Source organism: Erythrolamprus reginae, chromosome 3, assembly GCF_031021105.1.
Source record: "Erythrolamprus reginae isolate rEryReg1 chromosome 3, rEryReg1.hap1, whole genome shotgun sequence".
NCBI lineage: Eukaryota > Metazoa > Chordata > Lepidosauria > Squamata > Dipsadidae > Erythrolamprus > Erythrolamprus reginae.
In genome coordinates, this window is record NC_091952.1 from 245,884,259 (window position 1) to 245,911,929 (window position 27,671).

The 27,671-nt window shown below is 44.3% G+C and overlaps 1 protein-coding gene across 1 annotated transcript in view; it reads right to left on the minus strand.

Annotated features, from left to right (window-relative positions):
• The window catches only part of ADCY8 (adenylate cyclase 8), a 167,898-nt gene that overhangs the window by 45,213 nt on the left and 95,014 nt on the right, over positions 1–27,671 (minus strand). Inside the window, exon 8 of the mRNA XM_070748307.1 lies at positions 8,507–8,704. Coding sequence (XP_070604408.1) covers positions 8,507–8,704 — 198 coding nt within the window. The remainder of the gene's footprint in view (positions 1–8,506; positions 8,705–27,671) is intronic.

Sequence of the window (27,671 nt, forward strand, 5' to 3'; positions counted from 1 at the left end):
ATAGCTTAATAGATGATAGAGATACATATACTGAGATATCATCACCTCGAGATTCGATTACTGCAACGCTCTCTACATGGGGCTACCTTTGAAAAGTGTTCGGAAACTTCAGATTCTGCAGAATGCGGCCGCGAGAGCCATCGTGGGGCTTCCTAGAATCGCCCACGTTTCTGCAACACTCCGCGGCCTGCACTGCCTGCCGATCGGTTTCCAGTCACAATTCAAAGTGTTGGTAATGACCTTTAAAGCCCTACATTGCATTGGGCCAGAATACCTCCGGAACCGCCTTCTACCGCACGAATCCCAGCAGCCGATAAGGTCCCACAGAATTGGCCTTCTCCGGGTCCCGTTGACCAAACAATATCATTTGGCGGGCCCCAGGGGAAGAGCCTTCTCTGTGGCGGCCCGGCCCTCTGGAACCAACTCCCCCCAGAGATTAGAACGGCCCCCACCCTCCTTGTCTTTCGCAAATTACTTAAGACCCACCTTTGTCGCCAGGCATGGGGGAGTTAAGTTATCCTTTCCCCCTAGGCTATTACAAGTTATGCATGGTATGTTTGTGTGTATGTTTGGGTTTTTATAATAAGGGTTTTTTAGTTGTTTTTATTAATTGGATTGTTCATGTTGTTTTACCACTGTTGTTAGCCGCCCCAAGTCTGCGGAGAGGGGCGGCATACAAATCCAATAAATAATAATAATAATAATAATAATAATAACAACAACAACAACAACAACAACAATAATAATATTTTTGGATAGATGGGTGGATGGTTAGAGAGATGGATGATAGATAGATAGATAGATAGATAGATAGATAGATAGATAGATAGATAGATATAGATAGATGGATCGATAGACAGAAAGAAAGATATAGCTTGATAGATGATAGAGATACATAGACTGAGTTATCATTTTGGTAGGTACATATATAAATTGATAAATACATCGACCAACAAGTGACAGAACAGAACAAGGGCAGTTTGTGAAATGAACAAGGAGAACGAACTGATCTCCATATTCAGAACGCTTCTCTTCTATGTATTTAGCTCTTCACCAAAAAAAGAGACAAGGGCTAAAAGGCCAGGTTGTGTGTGTGTGTGTGTGAAAATCAGGATGCGCTGGGACCACTTTTCCACACGCTGAATCCCAAAAGTGACGAGTGCATGGAGTGAGGATTACAACGCTATCAAAACTCTGTCTCCTGCCTCCGCTGTGCAAATTTTGTTTTGATCTAAAAATAGGCCTCCCCGAGAGCTGTTGTGACAGAATGTTCACCCTGTCAGCCTTTTAGCTGATACTTTTTACCTTAAAAAAAAAAAAGAGGGGGAGTAAAAAAGAGAGAAGTCAGATGAATGGACAATGTTTATAGCGGGTGAAGTCATTTACTGTTCCCTGAAAAAGATGGCCATTGTGATGGCTGAGGCTTCTCTTCTTTTCCGTGGTTCAAAAATTGATGGGGTTTAAGTGGTTTTGGATGTCCTTGGAGAGAGCTCGGCTGTCATCAAGATAGTTCTGAGATCAGGGGTGAAATGCTACCAGTTTGGGCATACTAGTAGCAACAGCTTCCAATGGTTTGGAGAACTGGTAGTGGCCGCAGTGTGAGGCTCCGCCCACCCACCCAGATGCTGCCATTTTATTTTTTTAATTTAATTTAATTTAATTTAATTTAATTTAATTTAATTTAATTTAATTTAATTTAATTTAATTTAATTTAATTTAATTTATTTATTTTATTTATTTTATTTATTTTATTTATTTTATTTATTTTATTTATTTTATTTTATTTTATTTTATTTTATTTTATTTTATTATTTTATTTTATTTTATTTTATTTTATTTTATTTTATTTTATTTTATTTTATTTTATTTTATTTTATTTTATTTTATTTATTTTATTTTATTATTTTATTATTTTATTTTATTTTATTTTATTTTCTATTCTACTCTACTTTATTTTATTTCTATACAGTGATCTCTCGATTAGCGCGGGGGTTACGTTCCAAGACCTCCCGCGCTAATCGATTTCCGCGTTATAGTGGTGCGGAAGTAAAAAACACCATCTACGCATGCGCGCCATTTTTTTTCATGGCCGCACATGCGCAGATGGTGGAGTTTGCGTGTGGGCGGAGGGGAAGACCAAGGGAAGGTTCCTTCAGCCGCCCAACAGCTGATCTGCTCCGCAGCGCGGAAGCAGCGAGGAGCCGAAGATGGGGTAAAGGCAAAGGGGAAACCCCATCTTCGGCTCCTCGCTGCTGCCGCGCTGCGGAGCGGATCAGGTGTTGGGCGGCTGAAGGAACCTTCCCTTGGTCTTCCCGCCGCCCAGGCAAAGGGGAAACCCCAAGATCGCTTGCCGCTTGCCGCTTGCCGTATTGCAGCTTGGAGCCTTGCTTCGCCTCCTTCGCTGCAATACGGCAAGCGGCAAGCGGCAAGCGATCTTGGGGTTTCCCCTTTGCCTGGGCGGCGCTGGGGCCATGCGGAGCTGCTCATCTAGGGGGGCGTGGACCGGCAAGGTGCCCTCCGCTCTCTCTCTTTCTCTCCCTGTTACCGGTGTGGTATAAGAGAGAGAAAGAGAGAGAAAGGAGGGCGACTTGCAAGTCCACGCCCCCCTGGATGAACAGCCTCGCATGGCCCCAGCGCCGGGCTCCGCTGTTGCCTCCGCCCCCATTCGGCTCTGCAGCTGAGAGGCCTTCCCGGCAGAGCCCTCCCCAACAGCTCCCGCCGCCAGCGCAAAAAAGAAAAGAAAAAAAAATCCCCAAAAGAGGCAGGCACAAAGCGGGGGCACAAGGGGAGCTGCCCGGCAGAGGTTGCTTTTTTTCTTCTCGTGGGCAAGTGGAGGGGGGGAGAGAGAAGGGAGGAAGAGAGTGTGAGAGAGGAAGAAAGAGAGAGAGAAATGATAGAAAAAAGGGGAGAAAAAAAGAGAAATGAGAAAATGATTGAAGCATAGTGACAGGAAAGAAAGAGAAAGAGACAGAGAAGTGACTCTTGGTGATGACGTATGACGTCATCGGGTGGGAAAAACCGTGGTATAGCAAAAAAACCGTGGAGTATTTTTTAATTAATATTTTGTGAAAAACCGTGTTGTAGCGTTTCGCACTAATCGAGACCGTGCTAATCGAGGGATCACTGTATTTATTCAAATGTTATGTCGTCCCACCCTCTAGGGCAGTGATGGTGAACCTTTTTTCCCTCAGGTGCCGAAAGAGGATGCGCGTGCACTATCGTGCATGCGCGAGTGCCCACACCCATAATTCAATGCCTGGGGAGGGTGAAAACAGCTTCCTCCACAGAGGCGCTATGGAGGCTGGAAATGGCCTGTTTCCCAGCTTCTAGTGGGCCCAGGAGGCTCGTGTTTTGCCCTTCCCAGGCTCTCCCCCATCTCCCCGGAGGCTCTCTGGAAGTCAAAATTGCCCTCCCAGAGCCTCTGTGTGAGCCAAAAATCAGCTGTCTGACATATATATGCATGTTGGAGCTGAGCTAGGGCAACGGCTTGCGTGCCGACAGATATGGCTCTGCATGCCACCTGGGCCATCAAAAGTTGGGAAACAGGCCATTTCCGGCCTCCAGAGGGCCTGCGGGGTGGGTGGGTGGGGGAAGCTGTTTTTACCTTCCCCAGGCATTGAATTATGGTTGTGGGCACTCACGCATGCATGATAGCGCATGCCCGCGCTCTTTGGGGACCCAAGGAAAATAAAGGTTCGCTATCACTGATCTAGGTAATCAGCTTCATCCAATGACCACGGGAGCTGAAGTGCCACCACTTTCTCAACAACCTTCCCTATAAAAGGAAGGTTGGAGATGAGACAATAGTTCTTCAAATTAGCTGGACCTAGGGTAGGCCTCTTGAGGAGGGGTGTGGAAAAGACCCCTGACAAGGAAGAATTGATCAATGCCTGGATCTAGCCTCGTGTCACCTCCCTGCTGGCCAAGACCAGCCAATAAACAAGTGGAGGAGATAACAGCTCCCATGGCCTTGATCCACTTCATCAGGAGTTGTGCGATAAAACCCATCCCACACAAACCTCTATAAGAATAAAAGGAACTTTTATTGTCCAATAAAAGATTTAGAGAATAAAAGATTTATTTATTTGTCCAATAAAGAACTTTTAATGGAGTATTTTACCCTGATCTAAGTGGATTTAAGGTCTCAACAATTTTAATAACAAGTCAGATAAAGTCAACCATCATGAATATAATTCATTTGTAAAATAGTTTGAAAATTATTTAAGGGCCCCTTTCTATTGCAATAAAGATGGTGTCCATAGAAAGAAGCATCCTCGTCCCATTTTTATCCTTATTTGGGGAAAAAGAAAAAAAGTAGCATACATCTTGCCTTTTCCAAGTTCATATTTGTGTGAAGTTGCTTTTTCGGCATTTGTAGACATTAACTCGAAAAAAAGGAACAGACTATTGGACGTGGAACCGCATCTCAGATTAAAATTAGCAACCAGGGAACCAAATTATGACGATCTGTCATCTCAGCACAAACAATTTCATCCTTCTCATTGATCCAAATAAATGTTATTTTATAATATAACTTTTATTTATATTTTATTATGATTAATTTTATTTTTCATTTATTATTATTTTGTGGGTGTACCCAAAAATAAAAAAAATATTTTTTTTTAATTGTTATTAAAATACATCCATTTTTTTGACGAGGGGTACTAAGCATTACGGAAATTATACAAGGGGTACACATATGTCAAAAGTTTGGGAAACACTGCTGTAAGTCTCAGGGCGGCTTACAACAATAAAATAATACAATGATGCAGTAGAAGTCAAATATAAAAAAGTTAAAAACAGTAAAACCCCGATTAACTACGGTAATCAATAAACCCCCCTGAACTACACTATACAGTCATAAACACATACAGTGATCCCTCGATTAGCACGGTCTCGATTAGTGCGAAACGCTACAACACGGTTTTTCAAAAAATATTAATTAAAAAATACTCCACGGTTTTTTTGCTATACCACGGTTTTTCCCACCCGATGACGTCATACGTCATCACCAAGAGTCACTTCTCTGTCTCTTTCTCTTTCTTTCCTGTCATTCTCTGCTTCAATCATTTTCTCATTTCTCTTTTTTTCTCCCCTCTTTTCTATAATTTCTCTCTCTCTTTCTTCCTCTCTCACACTCTCTTCCTCCCTCTCTCATCTCTTTCTTTCCTTCTCTCTCTTTCCTTCTCTCTCCCCCCCTCCACTTGCCCACGAGAAGAAAAAAAGCAACCTCTGCCGGGCAGCTCCCCTTGTGCCCCCGCTTTGTGCCTGCCTCTTGTCCCTCTCTTTTGGGGATTTTTTTTTCTTTTCTGTCTGAGTGCGTCTGTGTGAGCGCGAGAGAGGGAGTGCGTGTATGTGTGTGTGTGTCTGTTGCGGCTTGGGCTGGTCGGCCTCGGAGGCGGGAGAAGGCGAAGAGGTAGCAAGCGGGGAACCCGGCGGGGTGGATGGCGGCGGCGGCGTGTGTGTGTGTGGTGGCCGCCTTCAGCTTGGGGTCGCCGCCGGCGTGCTCGAAGGACGCGCCGCCGCCCGCCTTGGAGCCCTCGAAAGCCTTGTCGTCTTCTGTGCTCTGCTCGCCGCTGCTCTCCAAGCGGGGCGCAGCGGCTGGGAGCGCGCGCCTTTTCTCCCCTGCGTGGATCCTGGCTAGCCGTCGCGCCTCTCTTGAAGATGGGGAGCCTGGCGACGCGCTGTTTTCCCCCACCGAGGACAATCGGGGTAAACTCTTTTGGTTGGGAACCAACCGGCCCGGTGCTCTTTTGGCTCTCTTGGGGTTTCCCCTTTGCCTGGGCAGCAGGAAGACCCAGGGAAGGTTCCTTTGGCCGCCCCAACAGCTGATCTGCTCCACAGCGCGGCAGCAGCGAGGAGCCGAAGATGGGGTTTCCCCTTTGCCTGGGCAACGGGGAAACTCCATCTTCGGCTCCGCGCTGCGGAGCAGATCAGCTGTTGGGCGGCCAAAGGAACCTTCCCTGGGTCTTCCCCGCTGCCCACACGCAAACTCCACCATCTGCGCATGTGCGGCCATGGGAAAAAAAGGGCGCGCATGCGCAGATGGTGTTTTTACTTCCGCACCACTATAACACGGAAAATCGATTAGCGCGGGAGGTCTTGGAACGTAACCCCCGCGCTAATCGAGGGATCACTGTATATACCAAGCAAATCGCAATTCCAATGACCACCAGGACTGCCGGCAAAGCCAGGGATTCAAGGCCTTTCAGAAGGCGAGTAGGGTGGGGGCAGTATGGCTATCGGGGTGTTGTTGGTGGTGATACTTGGTTCCAAAGAGCCAGGGCAACCACAAAGAAGGCCCTCCCCTGCGGGCCCGCCAACCTGCACTCTTAGTCAACGGGACCTGGAGAAGACCCACCCTGTGGGATCTAATTGGTCTCAGAGAGGTATGCGGCAGGAAACAGTCCCATAAGTAAAAAGTTAATTTCCCCCAATCTTACCACCTTCCCCCCATGGTCGTTAAGCAAACCACGGCCATTCTCACATGAATCATGCAGCAGTTAAGCAAAATCCAGCTTCCGCTACGGATATTTCTCAGCAGAAGTTGGCCAAGAAATTTGTCAATGGCAATCGCTTGTCCCTGGAATGCTCTAACTTTCGTAAATACATACCGCTTGCCAAGCACCAGAATTTGAATCACATGACTAGGGGAATGCTGTAACAGTTGTTAAGTGCGAGGGCCAGTTTATTTATTTATTTTATTTATTTATTAAATTTGTATGCCGCCCCTCTCCGTTGTTAAGTCATCTTTTTTTCCCAGTGCATTTGCAACGTCAAACAGTCACTGAACGGATGGTTGTCAGTCAAAGATGATCTGTATACCATTTTGGGGTTCATTATTAATTTATTGTATTTTATTCATTGTATTTATATGCCGCTCATTCCGAAATGGACTCAGAGTGGCTAACAAGTGGGATAAATACAACAACACTAAAATGCAATCGAAATACACAATAAAATCAGTAACATAATAAAACAATAAAACAATATCCTAAAAAGAACCATACACACACAGCACTCAATCTAACTCGAGGCCTGCCGGAAAAGCCAGGTCTTAACAGCTTTCCGGTAGACCGATAGGAAGGAGACAATGCAAATCTCTGTGGGCGGTTGATTCCATAGGGTTGGAGCCACCACAGAAAAGGCTCTACCCCAAGGTCCTGTCCACTGACACTGCTTGGGAGGTGGGACCTGGAGAAGGTCGACTCTATGGGCCCTTACTGACCACAAGGAGGTATGAGGGTGGATGTGGCCCCGTAAACAGCCTGGCCCTGAGCCATTTAGGGCTTTAAAGGTGATAACCAATGCCTTGAATTGGGTTCGGAGACCGACTGGCAACCAATGCAGCTCACGTAAAAATAGATCAGGGGCGTCAAACTCGATTTCATTGAGGGCTGCATCAGGGTTGTCTTTGACTTTGGGGAGCTAGGGTGGGCATGACCAGGGTAGGCATGGTCAGCTTGATATCATTGGTGTTGGGGGGGCACTTGTGGTGGACCAAGTGCTCTGCCAGTGAAAACGGACGCCCGAACTCCATTTCCGGCTGCGATGGCTTCCTGCAACCCTCTTGTCAGTGAAAATGGAGCTTGGGAGGGCTGGTTTTTGCTGGCGGAGGCACTGTGGGCCAGTCCTTCATTGTTTCCAAGGGTGTCCCTGAGGGCCAGATCTAAGTGCCCCATGGGCTGGATCTGGCCCCCCGGCCTTGAGTTTGACACCCCTGCCATAGATTAAACTATAAGTAACCAAACATGTTATACTGTTGCACAAAAGATCTATCATCATCTTTATCTCTCCCTGCCTCTCTTTCTCTCTCTCTCCCACCCTCCCTCTCTCCATCTTGCTTTCTCTTTCTCTCTCTAGTTCTTTCTCTCTCTCTAGCTCTCTCTCTAGATTTCTCTTTCTGTCTCCACGTCCATTCCATTTCCTCCTCCCCCTCTTCTCCCTCCTCCCCCTCTTCTTCCTCCTCCCCCTCCCCTTCCTCTTCTATCCTACACTATCCTTCCATCTCCACCTCTATATATCACTTTAAACTGCTGTACCAAGGCGTCTCTTAAGTCTTTATCTGACCTAGCTAACACGTGCAACTTTTCCCAGGGCCACCAGAAAAACTACAGACAAAGAAAGACCATTGTCCTTGAGGGGGTGGAGGGGAGGAAAACCCTACACCTGATTTAATTAAACTGTAATTTATTAAAAATTAGTGACCCTCCCACCCTCCATATAATTTCATTTTTTTTCTTCTCTGATCTCATCCAATATGTCTGGGGGCAACTTGTGGTGGGAGCTTTCTGCTTTCATTAAGCTTTCAAGAGCTGCCCACGGATCCCAGATCTCAGGATCTGCACCCTACGTGTCTGGAGGAATCTTAACCGCTCCATCTTTGAGAGATGGGACGAAAGGGGAAATTTAGAAAGGAAACCCACCGCCATTTGGTCTTTGCTAATCAACGGTCACGGCAAGTCAATCTCAGATGGCAAAAGTCAATCTATCAAGACCCAGCTACCTTATGTTCCAGGCCAGAGTCTTTAAACATCAGGGAAAAAGGCTTGATATGCTCTCTTCGCAACTTATCGCCACTCCGCAAGTCGATGGTGTGTTCTATTCGCTTGTTAATTTCCTCAGGCCCACACTGGACATGCAAAGCTTGTGCAAGATGGTTTGGAAGCAGATTTATTGAATTTCTTGTTAGGGCAGCCAGAGTCTAGGGGAAAGCACATGCAAAAAGAATAAACCGGCTAGTCCCCTTGTGGGTTAAAAAAAATGCAAAATGTTCTGTTCTTTTTCAACGATCATGTTGCACTGCACACTGTTAAACAGCAACCCCTTGCAATTCATTCATCCAGCCATCGGGAGGTTTTAGGAGGAGGAGGTGGAGGCTTAGCTAGCAAAGGGCATCCGAGAAGAACAAGCAAACTCTCAGGGTGACGTATTTTTAAATGGCATTGAGCCTCTTGTTTGGTCTGCTTAACATTCATCATGCCATTCATCGCTTTAAAAGAGAGAATGAAGTTGGGTATGGAATGGGATAGCTTGCCGCGGCCAACTTATTTATTTTATTTTATTTATTAGATTTGTATGCCGCCCCTCTCCGAAGACTCGGGGCGGCTAACAACAGTATAAAAAGACAATGTAAACAAATCTAATATTTAAAAATAATCTAAAAGACCCCAATTTAAAGAACCACTCATACATACAAGCATACCATGTATAAATTCTATAAGCCTAGGGGGAAGGGCAATTTCAATTCCCCCATGCCTGATGACAGAGGTGGGCTTTAAGGAGCTTGCGAAAGGCAAGGAGTGTGGGGGCAACTCTGATATCTGGGGGGAGCTGGTTCCAGGGGGCCGCCACAAGAAGGCTCTTCTCCTGGATCCCACCAAACGACATTGCTTAGTCGACCGGACCTGGAGAAGGCCAACTCTGTGGGACCTAACCAGTCGCTGGGATTCGTGCGGCAGAAGGCGGTCCCGGAGATATTCTGGTCTGATGCCATGAAGGGCTTCATAGGTCATAACCAACACTTTGAATTGTGACCAGAAATTGACATGGTGAACTCACTGTGGGTAACTTACCATGATGAATTCACTGTGAGTAACTCACCATGGTGAACTGACCATGAGCAACTCACCATGATGGACTCGCCATGGTGAACTCATCTTGGGTAACTTGCCACAATGAATTCATTGTGGCCAATTCACCATGGTAAACTCACTGTGGGTAACTTCATGGCATCGGACCAGAATATCTCCGGGACTGCCTTCTGCCGCACGAATCCCAGCGACCAATTAGGTCCCACAGAGTTGGCCTTCTCTGGGTCCCGTCGACTAAACAATGCCGTTTGGCAGGGCCCAGGGGAAGAGCCTTCTCTGTGGCGGCCCCTACCCTCTGGAACCAGCTCCCCTCTGAGATTAGAACTGCCCCCACCCTCCTTGCCTTTCATAAACTCCTTAAAACCCACCTCTGTCGTTAGGCATGGGGGAAACTGATATAACTTCCCCAGGCCTATATTGTTTATGTATAGTACATTGTGTGCATGATTTTTTAAATTATGGGTTTTTAGTTTTAATTATTAGATTTGTATTCTACATTGTTTTTTTTCTATTACTGTTGTGAGCCACCCCGAGTCTACGCAAAGGGGCTGCATACAAATTTAATAAATAATAATAACTTGCCATGGTGAACTCATTGCAACTCGCCATGGTGAACTCACTGTGGGTAACTCACCATGGTGGACTCATTGCAGTCAACTCACCATGGTGAATTCACCGTGGGTAACTCGCCATGGTGAACTCATTGCGGCCCACTTGCCCTGGTGAACTTACCATGGGCAACTTGTCCTGGTGAACTCGCCATGGGTAAGTCGCCCTAATAAACTCACTGTGGCCAACTTGCTACAAGATACAGTACCTTGCCATTGGGCAATTCAACAATTCAACTTGACAATTCAACAATTCAACTTAATTATTTGAAATAATTAAATAATTACTTTAATTTTTGTCCTTCATATTTCCATTTGTCCCTCCTTTTGCATCCTTTCTTGAATGATTCTATTCCAACATTTCTTTGATATTAGTGTAATTCTTGTCCTGCAGCAAGTTGGCGGGGGTGAGCTGTCCTTGACCCAGTTGGGTGCCTTCATGGCACCGGACCAGATTATCTCAGGGCCCGCCTTCTGCTGCACGAATCCCAGCGACCAGTTAGGTCCCACAGAGTGGGTCTTCTCCGGGTCCCGTCAACTAAACAATGGCGCTTGGCGGGACCCAGGGGAAGAGCCTTCTCTGTGGCAGCCCCAGCTCTCTGGAACCAACTCCCCCCAGAGATTAGAATTGCCCCCACCCTCCTTGCCTTTCGTAAGCTACTTAAAACCCACCTCTGCCACCAGGCATGGGGGAATTGAGATGCTCTTTCCCCCTAGTCCTTTACAATTTTATGCATGGTGTGTCTGTATGTATGTTTGGTTTTTTATATTAATGGGTTTTTAATCATTTTTAGTGTACACTGTTTTATTATTGCTGTTAGCTGCCCCGAGTCTCCGGAGAGGGGTGGCATACAAATCCAATAAAACTAAACTAAACTAAACTAACTGCAATGTTGTTCAAATCAGGACACTTATCATGGGCTTTTCCCTATGCAATTATTATTATTATTTATTAGATTTGTATGCCGCCCCTCTCCATAGACTCGGGGCAGCTATTAGCAATCACACTTAGTACTTAGACTTACATACTACTTCACAGTGTGTTACAGCCCTCTCTAAGTGGTTTACAGAGTCAGCATATTGCCCCCCTCCAAATCATATGGGTCCTCATTTTACTGACCTTGGAAGGATGAAAGCCTGAGTTAACATTGAGCTAGTGAAACTTGAACTGCAGAACTGCAAGCAAACAGCAGTCAGCAGAAGTATCCTGTAGTACTGCATTCTAACCACTGCACCACCTTGACACGCATTATATGATGAACATGAACACATGATCCCAGGAAGAAAAGGACTGTTTCCACATTACAACTGGCTACAACACCCCAAATCTGTGATCGATCATTTGGAGGGAATCTTGCTGACATTTTTGCCTTGCCCTGGACACAATAACTTTATAGGACACCGCTCAACAGAAAAACTACACACAAGAACAGCTTTTTCCCAAATGCCATCACTCTGCTAAACAACTAACTTTCAAAAGAGTCAAATTACTTACTGAGACTGTATTACTATTCTTCTCACCCTTCCTGCAGTGATGGTGAACGTTTTTTTCCCCAGGTGCCGAAAGAGTGTGGGCGGATGCTATCGCACATGCGCGAGTGCTCACACCCATAATTCAATGCCTGGGAAGGGTGAAAACAGCTTCCCCCACCCCTTGGAGAACCTCTGGAGGCTGGAAATGGCCTGTTTCCCAACTTCTGGTGGGCCCAGTAGACTCGTGTTTAGCCCTCCCCAAACTCCAAAGGCTTCCCTGGAGCCGGGGGAAGGTAAAAACCCTCCCTCATCTCCCTGGAGGCTCTCTGGAAGCCAAAAACGCTCTCCCAGATCCTTTGTGCAAGCCAAAAATCAGCTGGCTGGCACACACATGCACGTTGGAGTTGAGCTAGGGCAACAGCTCGAATGCCAGCAGATATGGCTCTGCGTGCCACCTGTGGCACCCGTGCCATAGGTTCACCATCACTGACCTACTGTATCTCTTCCTATAACCATGTTGTATCTTTAAAATTTACATTTTTTATTTCTTTTCTAGTACAATTAGATTTCTATGACTATCACTATGTTGTATCTTATGATTCTTGATGAATGTATTTTATTTTTCTTTATATACACTGAGAACATATGCACCAAAGGCAAATTCCTTGTTTGTCCAATCACACTTGGCCAATAAAGAATTCTATTCTATTCTATTCTATTCCATTCCATTCCATTCCACCCCGCCCCATCCTATCCAATCTCATTCTCTAGGACTCTGGTGCTCTCTGAACTTTGTGGTTTGGCTGAAGATGTTTCATTACCTGACTACATCACATTATCAGTGCTAGGACTATGAACTTTAAACTTTAGGATAGATAGATAGATAGATAGATAGATAGATAGATAGATAGATAGGATAGATAAATATAGATAGATAGATAGATAGATAAATATAGATAGATAGATAAATAAATATAGATAGATAAATATAGATAGATAAATATAGATAGATAGATAGATAGATAGATAGATATAGATAGATAAATATAGATAGATAAATATAGATAGATAAATATAGATAGATAGATAGATAGATAGATATAGATAGATAAATATAGATAGATAAATAAATATAGATAGATAGATAGATAGATATAGATAGATAAATATAGATAGATAAATAAATAAATATAGATAGATAGATATAGATAAAGATAGATAGATAGACAGACAGATAGATAGATATAGATGAAGATAGATAGATAGATAGATAGATAGATAGATAGATAGATAGATAGATAGATAGAGATGGATGGATAGAAGCCCCAGAGGCGAAAAAAATTGGCCAATGGACAAACCAGAAGTTCTGAAAAACACACTTCCCGTTTGCTGTTGTGCTAATTTTTTGCACTCCTGACGGTTCAGGAAAGCTTTCTGAAGCCCCAGTGTGCAAAAAACAGCACAGTGGACATACCAGAAGTGGGTTTTCTGAACTTCCAGTTTGCCCATTTTTGGCACTCTGGAACTTCAGGAAGTTTCCCTGAACCCTCCAGAGAGCAAAAAACAGCACAATGGCAAACCGGAAGTGTGTTTTCCTAAACTTTCGGTTTGCCCATTTAGACATTTTTTCACGTAATTGGCTTCAGTAAGACCTCTGCACATGTGTGGGGGCACCATGTAGGGTTGTGGATGCATGGTGGGGGAGGGAAGGGGCAGGAGTGGGCAGGAGGCAGGACAGGGTGGAATGCAGTTCCACCGGCGAAAATGAAGCTATGTGCCCAGCTCTAGCTGACCATCCCCCCTCCCATCCTCCTCGTCCTCAGAAAGCACCATGGAGACCAGCACCAACAGGTATTGCAGGGGGGCCATTTCCTCCCCCCTCTTTTCTCAGCAGCTGATCAGCTAGCTACCCAGCCTGAGGCAGGGGGCGACCAGGAAGAAGAGAGCGGGAAACACGAAGCAAATTGTCACCCCAGAGAGTGACACTGGTGAGGTTATAAATCGAGGACTTAACAGTTCACTTGAACGATGATGATTGTTCAAGCCATTCCCGCCTGGTCACATGGCCAGCAAGCCACTCCGATCCATCTGCATTGGCTACCGATCAGTTTCTGGGCACAATTCAAAGTGTTGGTTATGACCTATAAAGCCCTACATGGCATAGGGCCAGATTATCTCCGAGACCGCCTTCTGCCGCACGAATCCCAGCGACCAGTGAGGTCCCACAGAGTTGGCCTCCTTAGGGTCCTGTCGACCAAACAATGTCGGTTGGCGGGACCTAGGGGAAGAGCCTTCTCTGTGGGAGCCCCGGCCCTCTGGAATCAACTCCCTCCAGAGATTCGCACTGCCCTCTCCCTCCTTGCCTTCCGAAAGAGCTTAAAAGCTCATCTTTGCCACCAGCCTTGGGACTCTTAGATCTTCATCTGACCACTGAATGACTTAAGTATGATTGCTGAATGTTTGGTTAATAAGTTAATTTTTTAGGTTAATCTTCTTTTTCTAATTGTTTTTAATATTGTAGTACTAATTGGATTATATTACTGTTCTTTTTTTATATATGCTGTGAGCCGCCCCGAGTCCTCGGAGAGGGGCGGCATACAAATCCAATTAATTAAATAAATAAATAAATAAATCCAGTCACATGACCCTCAAGCCACACCCACAAAATAAGCCACACTCACAGTGTGGCAGTAAAAATTTTGGCGGCCCATTACTGGGAAGGGGTGTTGGCGTGTGCACACATGCTGACACCCCACCACACCCTCTTTTGGCATGCAAACCAAAAACATTGTAGGGTCCCTTGCTTGAGCAGTGGGTTGGACTAGAAGACCTCCCAAGTCCCTTCCAACTCTGTTACTATTTTAAAAAAAAATATTAAGAGCGTCAAATTGGATGTGGGCTGATTTGCACATCTTTGCACAGCCATGCCCGGTGAAATATCCCCATTCTCCACATTTATTAGAAGTGTGCCGCTTTTTAAGCCATGCTTCTGGCTAGGGTTTATTTTCATATCATACATAATGTTTTTTTCCCCTGAGTGTTAATGACTTCTATATAACTGCAAATAAATTAGGAGGAACAGAAGCAGGGGAAGAGAAGACAGATACCTGGAATAACCTTATATTTATAGCCTTATAAAACAAGAAAGAAAACAATATTGGTAGCTCAGGGATGAACTGTGGAGTCCTTCGTTTGCTTTTCTGAACTTCGTTGTTTTCTTGCAGACTGATAATGTTACCTAGCTGGGTAATGAAATATCTAAAGGAAAACAACCAAGTTCAGAGAGCACCAAGGTCCCCGCAAAATGAGAAAACTATCGCATTTAATAAAGATCCATATAGCAGTGTTTCCCAACCTTGGCAACTTGAAGATATCTGGACTTCAACTCCCAGCATTCACTGGCTGGGGAATTCTGGGAGTTGAAGTCCAAATATCTTCAAGTTGCCAAGGTTGGGAAACACTGCCAGATAGCATGATATTGTACCTTCAAAATGTTTAAATAGCAGGACATGGCAGCTACCAATGGTGACATTGCAAGGCACAATTATACCATGGGGGGGAAAAAAATAGAGGAAATGAAAGTAATCACATGGAAATGGATTTGTTAATGGATAAGTTAATAAGATGTATGTGTAATAATAAACAAGGAAAAAAATATTGTTATAAATGAACAAGCTGCAAAAATCAATTATCTTGCAACCTAGCAGCTGTAAATATTAAGATTTGATACCAAAAACAACTTATGTATAAAGCATAAAGCTTTATTTTGTCATGTATACAGTGGAACCCCGACATAAGAGCTGCTCTACTTAAGAGCAACTCGAGATAAGAGCTGGGAGGGGAGAGATATTTTTGTTCTACTTACAAGCCCAAATTCGAGATACAAGCGCCAAGGAGCTGTCTCCTGAAGCCAAACGCTAACTTCCGCGTTCGGCTTCAGGAGACAGCTGCGAAGCGGCGGGCATGTTTTAAAAGGTTGCAGCCGGCCTGGGGGGCTGGGGGGGGGGTGCTTGCAGCTTTCTTTCTTGCTCTTTTTCTTTCTCTCTTTTACCTTCCCTTCCTCTATTTCTTCTTTTCTTTCTCCTTCCCACCTTCTTCCCTCCCTCCCTCCCTTCACTCATTCCTCTCTTACTCTCCCCTTTCATAAGTTTCCTTGCTTCCTTCCTCTGTTCCTGTCCCTTCCCTCTTTCCTTCCTTCCTTCCCACCCTCCGTCCATTCATTCACCCATTCCTCTCTTGATCGCTTAAAGCCGGTCCCTGGTGCAAAAAGGGTTGGGGACCTCTGTCCTACAGGATTGGGTGGCAGAGAAGTTGAACATATGTAAATTTAAAAGTTTAAGAAAGTTTACAAGTTAAGTGAAAGAAACTTCATTATTCATTTATATGTACATGTACATTTCTTCATTAAAAACATGTCTTTCTGCATAATTTAGACTAACTTTGTGAGTTTTTTGAGGGCTGGAACCAATTAAAATTATTTACATTAATTCCTATGGGGAAAAGTCGTTCGAGATAAGAGCTGCTCGACTTAAGAGCCCAGGTCCGGAACGAATTAAACTCGTATCTCGAGGTACCACTGTATATGTTGTTCTTCCTTTTTAAAATATAAATTTCTATGCATAAGTAAGTATGTAATTTTATGTATTTTGTAATGTTGTATTGTTGTTTTGTTTATCCTTTGTTTTAATGTAAATAACTAATATTTATTTTTAAAAACGGTGACTTGAAGAAAAGAGGCAACTACAGTGCTTCCTTCTCATAATGATTAATCTCTATCTCTTGAAGGCAGGATACTGCAAAAATTCTTGAAGTACAGAAACAGCAATAATGACAACACTGCCCTTAAAAATCACACTATTTCAGTGTTGTCCTTCCACTGCAGTTCTTCCTTGGAATCACATTTAGCTGTGATCTACAGTTCCTTGATTTTTTTTCCCCATTCCTGACCTTAAAAAGTTATCCTTCATAGCAATGATGGGCTCCTACGGGTGCGGTCAGGTACATAGAACTGGTAGAAAAAATTTGGTCAGGTACGAAGAACCGGTAGAAAAAGTTTGATTTTTTTTTCTTTTTTCCTCCTTTCTGGGCTCTGGGTATGTTTTTCCTACCGCAGTCAATGAGGTTGAATGTGTATAATTTGAGAAGAGTTGTGCGTGTGTGTGTGTATATACACATACAGTTTACATACTAGATAATGTATATTTTTGTGTGCTTGTGTGTAATATGTATGTATACATATGGCATACTGTATATACATAGAGTTAAATAGTATATTTTGGATGTTCAGTAATAGTAAATAGATAGGGAGGCACCCTAACCCTAGACGTGAGTAATGTCAAGTTGGCCACCTTTAAGCCAGTCACATTCATTCATTCATTCATTCATTCATTCATTCATTCATTCATTCATTCATTCATTCATTCATTCATTGGATTTGTATGCCGCCCCTCTTCGTAGACTCGGGGCGGCTAACAACAATAATAAGAACAGCATGTAAATCCAATACTAAAACAACTAAAAAACCCTTATTGTAAAACTAATCATACATACAAACAAGCATACCATGCATAAATTGTAAAGGCCTAGGGGGAAAGAGTATCTCAGTTCCCCCATGCCTGACGGCAGAGGTGGGTTTTAAGGAGCTTACGAAACGCGAGGAGGGTGGGGGCAATTCTAATCTCCGGGGGGAGTTGGTGCCAGAGGGCCGGGGCCGCCACAGAGAAGGCTCTTCCCCTGGGCCCCGCCAAACGACATTGTTTAGTTGACAGGACCCGGAGAAGGCCAACTCTGAGGGACCTAACTGGTCGCTGGGATTCGTGCAGCAGAAGGCAGTCCCTGAGATAATCTGGTCCTTTGCCATGAAGGGCTTTATAGGTCATAACCAACACTTTGAATTGTGACCAATGCAGACTGCGGAGTGTTGGTGTTATATGGGCATTTTTGGGAAAGCCCATGATTGCTCTCGCAGCTGCATTCTGCACCATCTGAAGTTTCCGAACACTTTTCAAAGGTAGCCCCATGTAGAGAGCACATGACCTTTAAGCCACCCCCTAGTCACATGACCATCAAGCCACTCCCACCTGGTCATATGGCAGGCAAGCCATACCCACAAAATAAGCCATGGCCATAGTGTATAGTAAAATTATTTGCAGCCTTTCACTGCTTCGTAGGCACAAAGAAGACACCCCATAGATTTCTCCTATCCCCTGGGCATATTTGACCTGCTGTAAAGGGGAGTCCTTGAACAACACTGGGACAAAGTATCACTGCTATTTTTACAGAGCCATTTCCTCCAACCGTTAACCCTGATTTAAATCAAATTTTCCACTCTACAGCCCCAGCAGGAGTTTATGCATTGTAAAGGACACAAACGCGGACATTTAAAGCAGAATAATGAATAACAATGAACCCTATATGAACATTAGATTTGAGCATGGATGAGTCTTTCATGCAGGCATCTCATTAGAATTGCTAAAAGTGTTTCTGCTTTCAGATCCGTATCAGGGTATATCTACAAAGTGGATTTTTCAACCTTGCAAGAAAAAGGTGTGCTTTTTTTTTAATGTCAACCTTGTTTCTGTAATGGTATGTGGGACCAGGGGTGGGCATACACAGGAAGTAAAATCTTGCGAGGGGACGCATCAAATAAATAAATAAATAAATAAACTACAGGGAGGGTGGAGGCCCTGCTTCCTCCCAGGAGATTCCTAGAGAGGCCCCATGGAGACTTCTCCCCACCTTTTCTGGCCCTGTTTCCTCCCAGGAGATTCCTAGAGAGGCCCCACAGAGGCTTCTTTCTTCCTTTTCCGGCCCTATTTCCTCCCAGGAGATTCCTAGAGAGGCCCCACAGAGGCTTCTCCCCATCTTTACTGGTCTTGTTTCCTCCCAGGAGATTCCTAGAGAGGCCCCACAGAGGCTTCTCTCTTCCTTTTCCGGCCCTATTTCCTCCCAGGAGATTCCTAGAGAGGCCCCACAGAGGCTTCTCCCCATCTTTACTGGCCTTGTTTCCTCCCAGGAGATTCCTAGAGAGGCCCCACAGAGGCTTCTCTCTTCCTTTTCCGGCCCTATTTCCTCCCAGGAGATTCCTAGAGAGGCCCCACAGAGGCTTCTCCCCATCTTTACTGGCCTTGTTTCCTCCCAGGAGATTCTTAGAGAGGCCTCACGGAGGCTTCTCCCCACCTTTTCCGGTTACAGTTTCGGAGGCTCGGGTTTGTAAGTGAAAAATGGTTCTTGAGAAAAGGCAAAAAAATCTTGAACACCCGGTTCTTATCTAGAAAAGTTGGTAAGTAGAGGTGTTCTTAGGTAGAGGTACCACTGTATTTAGCCCTCAAAAACTATCCATACCCTTCTGGGATTGGGGCTGAAAGGCGAAAGCAGAAGCAACATGCTCTGTGCCGTATTGTCTAGACCAGGTTGCCCTGATAAAAAACACTTAATCTCTCCCCTGGTATAGCCAACAAAGCTAGGAGATCCCATGGCTTAGAGGTTAATACATCTGCCTGTGATGACCCAGGGCAAGACACAGAGATAACATAAACAGCTGGCAGTTCAAATAGGCCCTTTAGTGCTCTAAATTTCCCCCCTAAAAAAATCTCAAACAGCCTCGGCAATTAGTCCAGCCCAGCTCTGTCTGGACCAAGGCTGCCCTGGCAATAAATCCCAAATTTATCTAACAAAACAAGAACAAAGCAAGGAGTTCAGGGAGAAAAAGATACAGATCAGTCCAAAAACCACAAAGGAATGCAAGGATTCTTGACAAATTCGAACCTCAGCACATAACACTGCAGGAGCTCAGTATTTGTTCCTGACAAATGCCCCTCTCCATAGCATCTGCTTAAATTTCCAGGTGTGCCTGGTGAAGCTGGAGAGGGGCTGATCCTGAATTGCAGGGAAAAAAAACAATTAGTGCCAACCTGCCTTCCATTGAGGACTGTATACTGCACGAGTCAAAAAGAGGACTGTGGAAATATTTACTGACCCTTCGCATCCTGGACATAAATTGTTTCAACTCCTACCATCAAAACAATGCTATACTTTTTTTCGTCAGGTGCGGAAACAGCGTGCATGCGGACTATTGCACATGTATGAGTGCCCACAGCCATAATTCAATGTCAGCTTCCCCTGCCACCCAGAGGCCCACTGAAGGCTGGAAATGGCCAGTTTCCCAACTCCTGGTGAACCCAGTAGGCTCGTGTTTTGCCTTCCCCAGACTCCAAAGGCTTTCCTGGAGCCGGGGCAGGGTAAAAATGACCTCCCCCTCCCTCTGGAGGCTCTCTGGAAGCCAAAAATACCCTCCCAGAGGCTCTGTATGAGCCAAAAAATCAGCAAAAATCACACACATGCACATTGGAGCTGAGCTAGGGCAATGGCTTGTGTGCCAGTAGATATGGCTCCGCATGCCACCTGTGGCACCCGTGCCATAGGTTCACCATCACTGCTATAGAGCACTGCACAGCAAGACAACTGGACTCCAGAACAGTTTCCTCCTGAATGCCATCACTCTGTTAAACAAATAATTCCCTCAACAGTGTCAAACTATTCACTAAGGCTGCATTACTATTACTATTAGTCTTCTCATTGTTCCTATCACCCATCTCCTCCCGCTTATGACTGTATGACTGTAACATGTCGCTTGTATCCTTATGATTTATATTAATACTGATTGCTTCCTGATTGCTTTAATTTGTACCCTATGACAATCATTAAGGCAGGGGTTGCCGCCTCTGCTGCTCCTGGTGCGCTGCGCATCAGCTTCAGGCATCTGGTGTGCGTGACTGCGTGTCCCAGCCAGATTTTGCTTCTGCGCATGCGCACGAGGTAAAATCTTGTGAGGGGATACACGCACGAGAGAGATTTTGGCCCTTTTTTTGCTTCCGTGCATACGTTGGGATGTATGTGCATGCATGCTGGACACCAGGAGCTGCGTGCACATCTCCCATTTTAATACCGGTGCACAGTGTGGCCTTTATGGAATTAACTTCCAGAAGAGGTCGTGACAGCTGTCAGTCTGGATAGCTTCAAGGAAGGATTAGACAGATTCATGGATGCCAAGCAGCGGTGGGCAGCAGGCAGGACGGGGTGGAACACAGTTCCACCAGCGGAAATGAAGATGCGTGCGCAGCTCCAGCTGATCAGTGACTGTCACTTCCTAGATTACTGGTCTGGGCTCGGCTCTCCCTTTTTTCCCTGCTGTTGCTGCTGCATCTGCGGTCCTTGCTTTTTTCCTCTTTCCTCCTTCCTGGCCTCGGATGAGCTTCTCTCTCTCCTGCCTGGCTCCCCTCCAGCCTCATGAGGCCACCTCCCGCCTGAGGTGCAAGCAGAAGACATGGGTGGAAGTGGCACTGGCAGCATTTATGCTTCTGGTAGCACCCGTTCGCCTAGCTTCCCAGCCTGAGACGGGGGGGCGACCCAGGAAGGAGAGCGCAGGAAACGCGGAGCACCCCAGCGAGCGACACTGGTAAGGTTGTAAGACAAGGACTTAACAGTTCACTTGGTTGATGATGATCGTTCAAGCCACTCCTACCCAGTCACATGACCATTAAGCCACACCCACAAAATAAGCCACACCCACAGTGTGGCAATAAAATTTTTGGCTGCCCATTACTGATGCCAAGTGTATCGGTGGTTATTGAAATGGATGTCCAAGTGCCGCCTCTATGTTGGTTGAGGCAGGCAGGATTCCCTTGGGTACCATTTGTTGGGGGTCAGGGGAAAGGGAGGGGTTTGCCTTCTTTTTCTGCTCAAGATCCCCATGGACAATTGGTGGGCCACTGTGGGACACACAATGCTGGACTTGATGGGCTTTGGCCTGATTCAGCATGGCTCTTCTTATGTTCTTATGCTAATTCTGAACAGCCTTGACACTGCCCGACTCTGCCCTTCCTCAGTTTCCTCTAAGGCCAATGGAGCTGCCCTCTCACTTGCTGTCAGTTCTTGTTCAAGCTCATCTTTTGCTGTCGGGTCAAACTCGGACAGGGGCATGGCACTACCTACTATGTAAGTAGCCTGGGTTCGAATCCCAGAAAGGATAATTAATCACTAATGAGAGCTAAGTAGCTTGAAATAGATCTATACTCGTCTCCCTTTTTTTCTTTGCTGCAAAATATAAATTTAACACAAAAATAGTTTGTTGCGAAGGCGACTGCCCGCAAAGGCTCCTGGATTGGGGCTGAAAGGCAAAAGTAGAAGCCGTATTTGGGTAGATGAGATTGTCTTAACTCAGTCTGATCTAATGTCCAGGGCTCCTAGGATAAAAAGGGGAAGAACCCAATATATCAGCCTGAAGTCTTAGAAGGAAAACCAGGAGATAGAAGAAATAGGTCAGGTACAGGTAAGATTACTGGAAGCAGGAAAAAATTAATATGAAGCGTTTATATTCCGTTCGACGCCTTGCAAACGAAGGTGTCTGCAAATCGGCAGATGAAATTGCCTAGCAATGTGTTCTCAATTGTCTCCACTTTTATAATATCTAATTACAGGAAACCACACTCAATGCAGGAAGCCAGTAAAGAAAATTGGTCAGACATAGAATGAAAAGGAATCCAGACAGATTCTTGGAAAGAAATAAAAATGAACCTGGGATAAACCCGGATCCAAGTCCAATCTCAGTTATAGATGTTTCATGGATAATTTTTGTGGTGAGCGCTCCTTGTCCACCTCTGGTAATGTCAGATTCTGAGGAGGATGAGACAGGCTCCTCTGGATACCCTGGGCCAGTGGGGTTTATTTATTTATTTATTGGATTTGTATGCCGCCCCTCTCCAGAGACTCGGGGCAGCTAACAGCGACAATAAAACAGTGTACAATAGTAATTTGGTATTGATGATTAAAAATCTATTAATATAAAAACCAAACATACATACATACATACCATGCATAGAATTGTAAAGGCCTAGGGGGAAAGAGGATCTCAATTCCCCCATGCCTGGCGGCAGAGGTGGGTTTTAAGTTGTTTACGAAAGGCAAGGAGGGTGGGGGCAGTTCTAATCTCTGGGGGGAGTTGGTTCCAGAGTGCCGGGGCCGCCACAGAGAAGGCTCAGGGGTTGAGTGAGAGTAAGGGAGAAATTGACCTGGATGAACCTGAGGAACCAGAGGTGGCAGATATGTCACTGGGGGATTGGTCCCAATCAGAAGATGAAGAAGACATTATAGTGGATGAACTTCTCTTAGATGCTAGATTCAGGAGATTTCAAAGCAGACACCAACACTTGTATGATAAAAGGAAATAAGTTTGCAGCTTTAATTCTAGGGGTGTTTGATGACACTCCCAGCAAGTATAAAAGCAAAGGATCTTGGGAAATTCTGGGTGGGGTTTCAATGCTGCTTCATGGATGCTGTGTTAGAGCTGGGGTACTCAAAAACGCCCCTTTAGAAACCTGATTTCTCCCTTGCTAAAAACTCTTTGCTACATGCTGCACGACTGTTATAAATTGTTGAGCTGAATTTTATCCTTTAAGCTTCATTCCCTGTTTTATCTTTTATTTAGATTCTAACTATTAGACTTGTCATTATATATTGTTTTTATCATTGCTGTAAGCCGCCCCGAATCTATGGAGCGGGGCGGCATACAAATCTAATTAATAATAATAATAATAATAATAATAATAATAATAATAATAATAATAATAATAATAATATCTCTTGGAATGCAATTAGGCCAAAATTTATGCCTTTTCCAGAATCTAATCTAATCACTTCCCAGCAAAGAAAAATCTTCCCTGAACTTTTTAAAAAATTGCTTTCTGCTTGTAATGCTGTTCTTCCAAATAAAGAGTGTGATTTAAAGCTGAAATAGTGGGTTTTAGCTGTTTTCTTCAATCTGAAAGCCCAGGAACAGAACAATTTTGGATCAGTTCGACTCTCAGGGGGGAGGGGGAGGTGTCTTCAGCTAAGATCTATGAGATAGAGTTGTTTTTATAGACAAAATTAGGAGGAGAGGTAACATTTTGAGCTTCTAAAAGAAAAAATGGAATAGGAATATGATACATAAAGATCTTACAGATTAAGACAACAGTAGCACCAGCTCTAGAGATGTGTTCTTTACAGCAGGAGTCACTGTTAGTACTGTGTGTTTAACTAGTTTGGTTTTACTATATATAACTTAATCTAGCAATGTATGGTTAAAGGAATTAGCACATTACTGCTTTAAGTGCTGGTGTTGCAGTCAGCTATAAGAGTGAGCCAGCAACATCTCTCTTTATTGGAGCCTAGAGCTTTGAGACACTCTAAGTAAGATTCTCTGATATCTCTCTGGTTCTATGTTCGTTTTTCTATATGACTTGTAAGGACAACTGTGTGTAGTAGAACTATGTGTTGTAATGTTAGTCTGTATATGTATTGCTGTATTTGTGAATGACTAGGACTGTTACTGACTACGGAATTTGCCTAATGTAAATAATATTTATACATTTAATGTATGCGGTATGGTTATTTGGAGTACTGCTCATATCTCTGGAATATTAGCCGGATAACTGCTACCTTCATGTTTCCTCTGTGTTTACTCCTCATTAACTAACAGTCATCAACCTTTCAGACATCAAGGACCACCAAATTCATAATTTGAAATCTAATATGATTTTTTATAAAAAAGATAAGTAGTATTTAGTGCAATATAAAAATGCAAATAATTTTTCTGCAGACTATCAAAATTTTCTTGCCGACCACCAGTGGTCCACACACTACCAGTTGGTGACCACTGCTTTAGAGAGTTGTGAAGCCAAGGCATTGGATATAAAAGAACAAAACACGATTGCTTACATCTTTTGTCAGACCCAGATGGCAGCTCCTCTTTTGGTTCCATCTAATGTTGGTTCTTTGCAGTGAAGGGCCGCAACATTTTTTACTACCACACTGTGGGTGTGGCTTATTTTGTGGCTGTGGCTTGCTAGCCATGTGACCTTAGGGGCTTATTTTGTGGAAGTGGCTTGACGATCATGTGACCAGGGGATGGCTCAAAGGTCATGTGACTGGCTTAAAAGTGGCCAACTTAACGTCACTCACGGCAAGGGTTTGGGTTAGGGTGCCTGGCCTCTCCTTGCAAAGAGCTACAATTTCCCTATCTATTTACCATTACTGAACATCCAAAATATACCCTTTAATTTCCTTGTATATGTGCCATACATGTACATACATATTACACACAGGCACACCAAAATATACATTATCTACTATATAAACTGTATGTGTATGTATATACACATACACACACACACAGTTCTTCTACAATTATACACATTCAACCTCATTTACTGCAATAGGAAAAACATACCCAGAGCCCAGAAAGGAAAAAAAAAGAAAAAAAATTCATTTTATTTCTTCTGGTTCTGCGTATCTGACCAAACTTTTTCTAGTGGTTCTGCATACCTGACCGTACCCATAAGAGCCCATCACTGCACAGTGATTAGAGTACAGTACTGCAAGATACGTCTGCTGATCACTGGCTGCCAGCAGTTTGGCAGATCCAATCTCAGTAGGCTCAAGGTTGAGCCTTCCATCCTTCCAAGGTGGGTAAAATAAGGACCCAGATTGTTGGGGATAATATGCTTACTCTCTGTAAACTACTTAGAGAGGGCTGTAAAATCACTATGAACCGTCAACTAAACAATGTTGTTTGGCAGGACCCTTCTCTGTGGTAGCCCCAGCCCTTTGGAACCAACTCCCCCCAGAGATTAGAATTGCCTCCACCCTCCTTGCCTTTCGTAAGCTTCTTAAAACCCACCTCTGCCGTCAGGCATGGGGGAACTGAGATATCCTTTCCCTCTAGGCCTTACAATTTACGCACGGTATGTTTATATGTATGTTTGGTTTTATAATAAGGTTTTTTTTAGTTGTTTAGTATTGGATTGTTACATGCTGTTTTTTATCACTATTGTTAGCCGCCCCGAGTCTGTGGAGAGGGGTGGCATACAAATCCAATAAATAAATAAATAAATAGATAGATAGATAGATAGATAAATAAATAAATGAATAAATGAATAAAGGAACAAACAAATAAATAAATAAGTCTAAATGTTATTGCTATTGCTACATGACAAAGTTTTAATATCAAGACATGTAGATCAAGGCAGTATTCAGCTGGTTTGGACTGATAGCTGCAATGGTGAGTGAGCCACCCAACCTGCCCCAATGTAATGCCGTCCTATTTAGCCACATTTTCAAGGCCGGGCACATACACGGAATGGCGTGAGTGAGTGAAGCGCATGCGTGGGAGGCTGAGCTCATGTGCAGTGGTAGCATGTGCTCACATTGGCGAACTGGAAGGAAAGGTAGGTGAATACCACCCCTGATGGAGACATTTCAAAAAGAAAAGTAGGACTAAGTTCATGCTGAGAAAGAAAACTGAGATTGTGTGATTTTTGGATCTGCCCTAGCAAAAAGAAGAGGCGGTGTTCCGTTGACTTTTCTCCATACTGACTTAGAGTCCGTCAAGTGTGGCAGAAAAGACTGGTGTCTTAGGGCATTTTAACCTTTTCTGCTTTGATTTCTCCCGACAGCTTTCAAAAGGGATTTTGATGAAAGAGCTCATTGAGGGAGAGAGAGAGAGAGGGGAGAGAGAGATTAGAGAGAGGAGATTAGAGAGAGAAGGAGGAAGAGAGAAAGAGAGGAGAGAGAAAGAGATAGAGAAAGAGAGATAGAGAGGGAGAGAGGGAGAGAAAGAGAGAGAGAAAGAGAGAGAGAAAGAAAGAGAGGAGAGAGAGAGACTAGAGAGAGGGGAGAGAGAGAGAGAGAAAGAGAGAGAAAAAGAGAGAGAGGGAGGGAGAGAGAGAGAGAGAGGAGAGAGAGAGACTTGAAAGGGGGGAGAGAGAGAGAAAGAGAGAGAAAAGAGAAAAAGTGAGAGAGACAGAGAGAGTGGGAGAGAGAGAGAGAGGAAAGAGATAGAAAGAGAGAGATAGAAAGAGAGAGAGGGAGGGAGAGAGAAAGAGAGGAGAGAGAGAAAGATAACAGAGAGAGAGAGTGAGGGGGAGAGAGAGAGAGGAAAGAGAGAGAGAGAAAGAGAGGGAGGGAGAGAGAAAGAGAGAAGAGAGAGAAAAAAAAGAGAGTGTGAGGGAGAGAGAGAGAGAAAGGGAAAGAGAGAGGGAGAGAGAATGTCACAACCCCCTCATGTTGAAGCTGCCAAACTTTCCAGTTATGAGTTCAGAAATTATTTCTTTATCTGGGCTGTACAAAATGTTGAAAATGCTTCCCAGAAAAAAACACAACCACATCTCCAGTGACATACAGCCAGGCACAGTGGGAGAGATGTCTGAGATGAAAAATTGCCTTGAACGGAACTTCTATCTCTCTCCTTTCAACCCTGAGGAATTTCCAAGTGCTTGCTTCTGTTTCCATCACCCAAAGTGTTGTTGACTTTTGAGCTCCCCCGTTCCTCCAACTGTTCATCTGTTGAACCCAAAGATTTCTCCAGAATGACAAGATAGGTGTCATGATCTCATGAGACAAGATCCCCCCTTTAGGAGTGTTCATGAGATGACAGGAGGCAGATATAAAAAGGGCACAGATAATTATCATGATGTAATGAGGTACATTTTGATATGCACATCATTTTCTATCGCTGCCTTGGAGTAACTCAACCGCATCAGAAGTTCTTCCATACATTCCCTGCTTTTCACAATGATGGGCTTCAAAGTTGAATGGAAAAGTCCTCAAGGCAGCACGAATCTCTCTCTCTCTCCTCCTCCTCCTTCTCTCTCTCTCTCTCTCCATCGCCCTCTCTCTTTCTCTCTCTCTCTCCCTCCCCCCCCCTCTCTCTCTATAAACTGTATATATATACATACATACACATACATATATATATCCCTCACTTCATCTCTCTACCTTTCCTTCTCTGTCTCTCCTCTGTAATTCTGTCTCTCCCTCTCTCTCCCTCCATCTGTCTCTCTCTTTCTCTTTCTCTCCTTTTCTCTGTCTCTCCCTTCTTCTCTCTTTATCTCCTTCTCTCTCTCTCTCCCACCTTTTTTTCTCCCTCTCCCTTCTTTCTCTCTCTTGTCTTCTCTCTGTC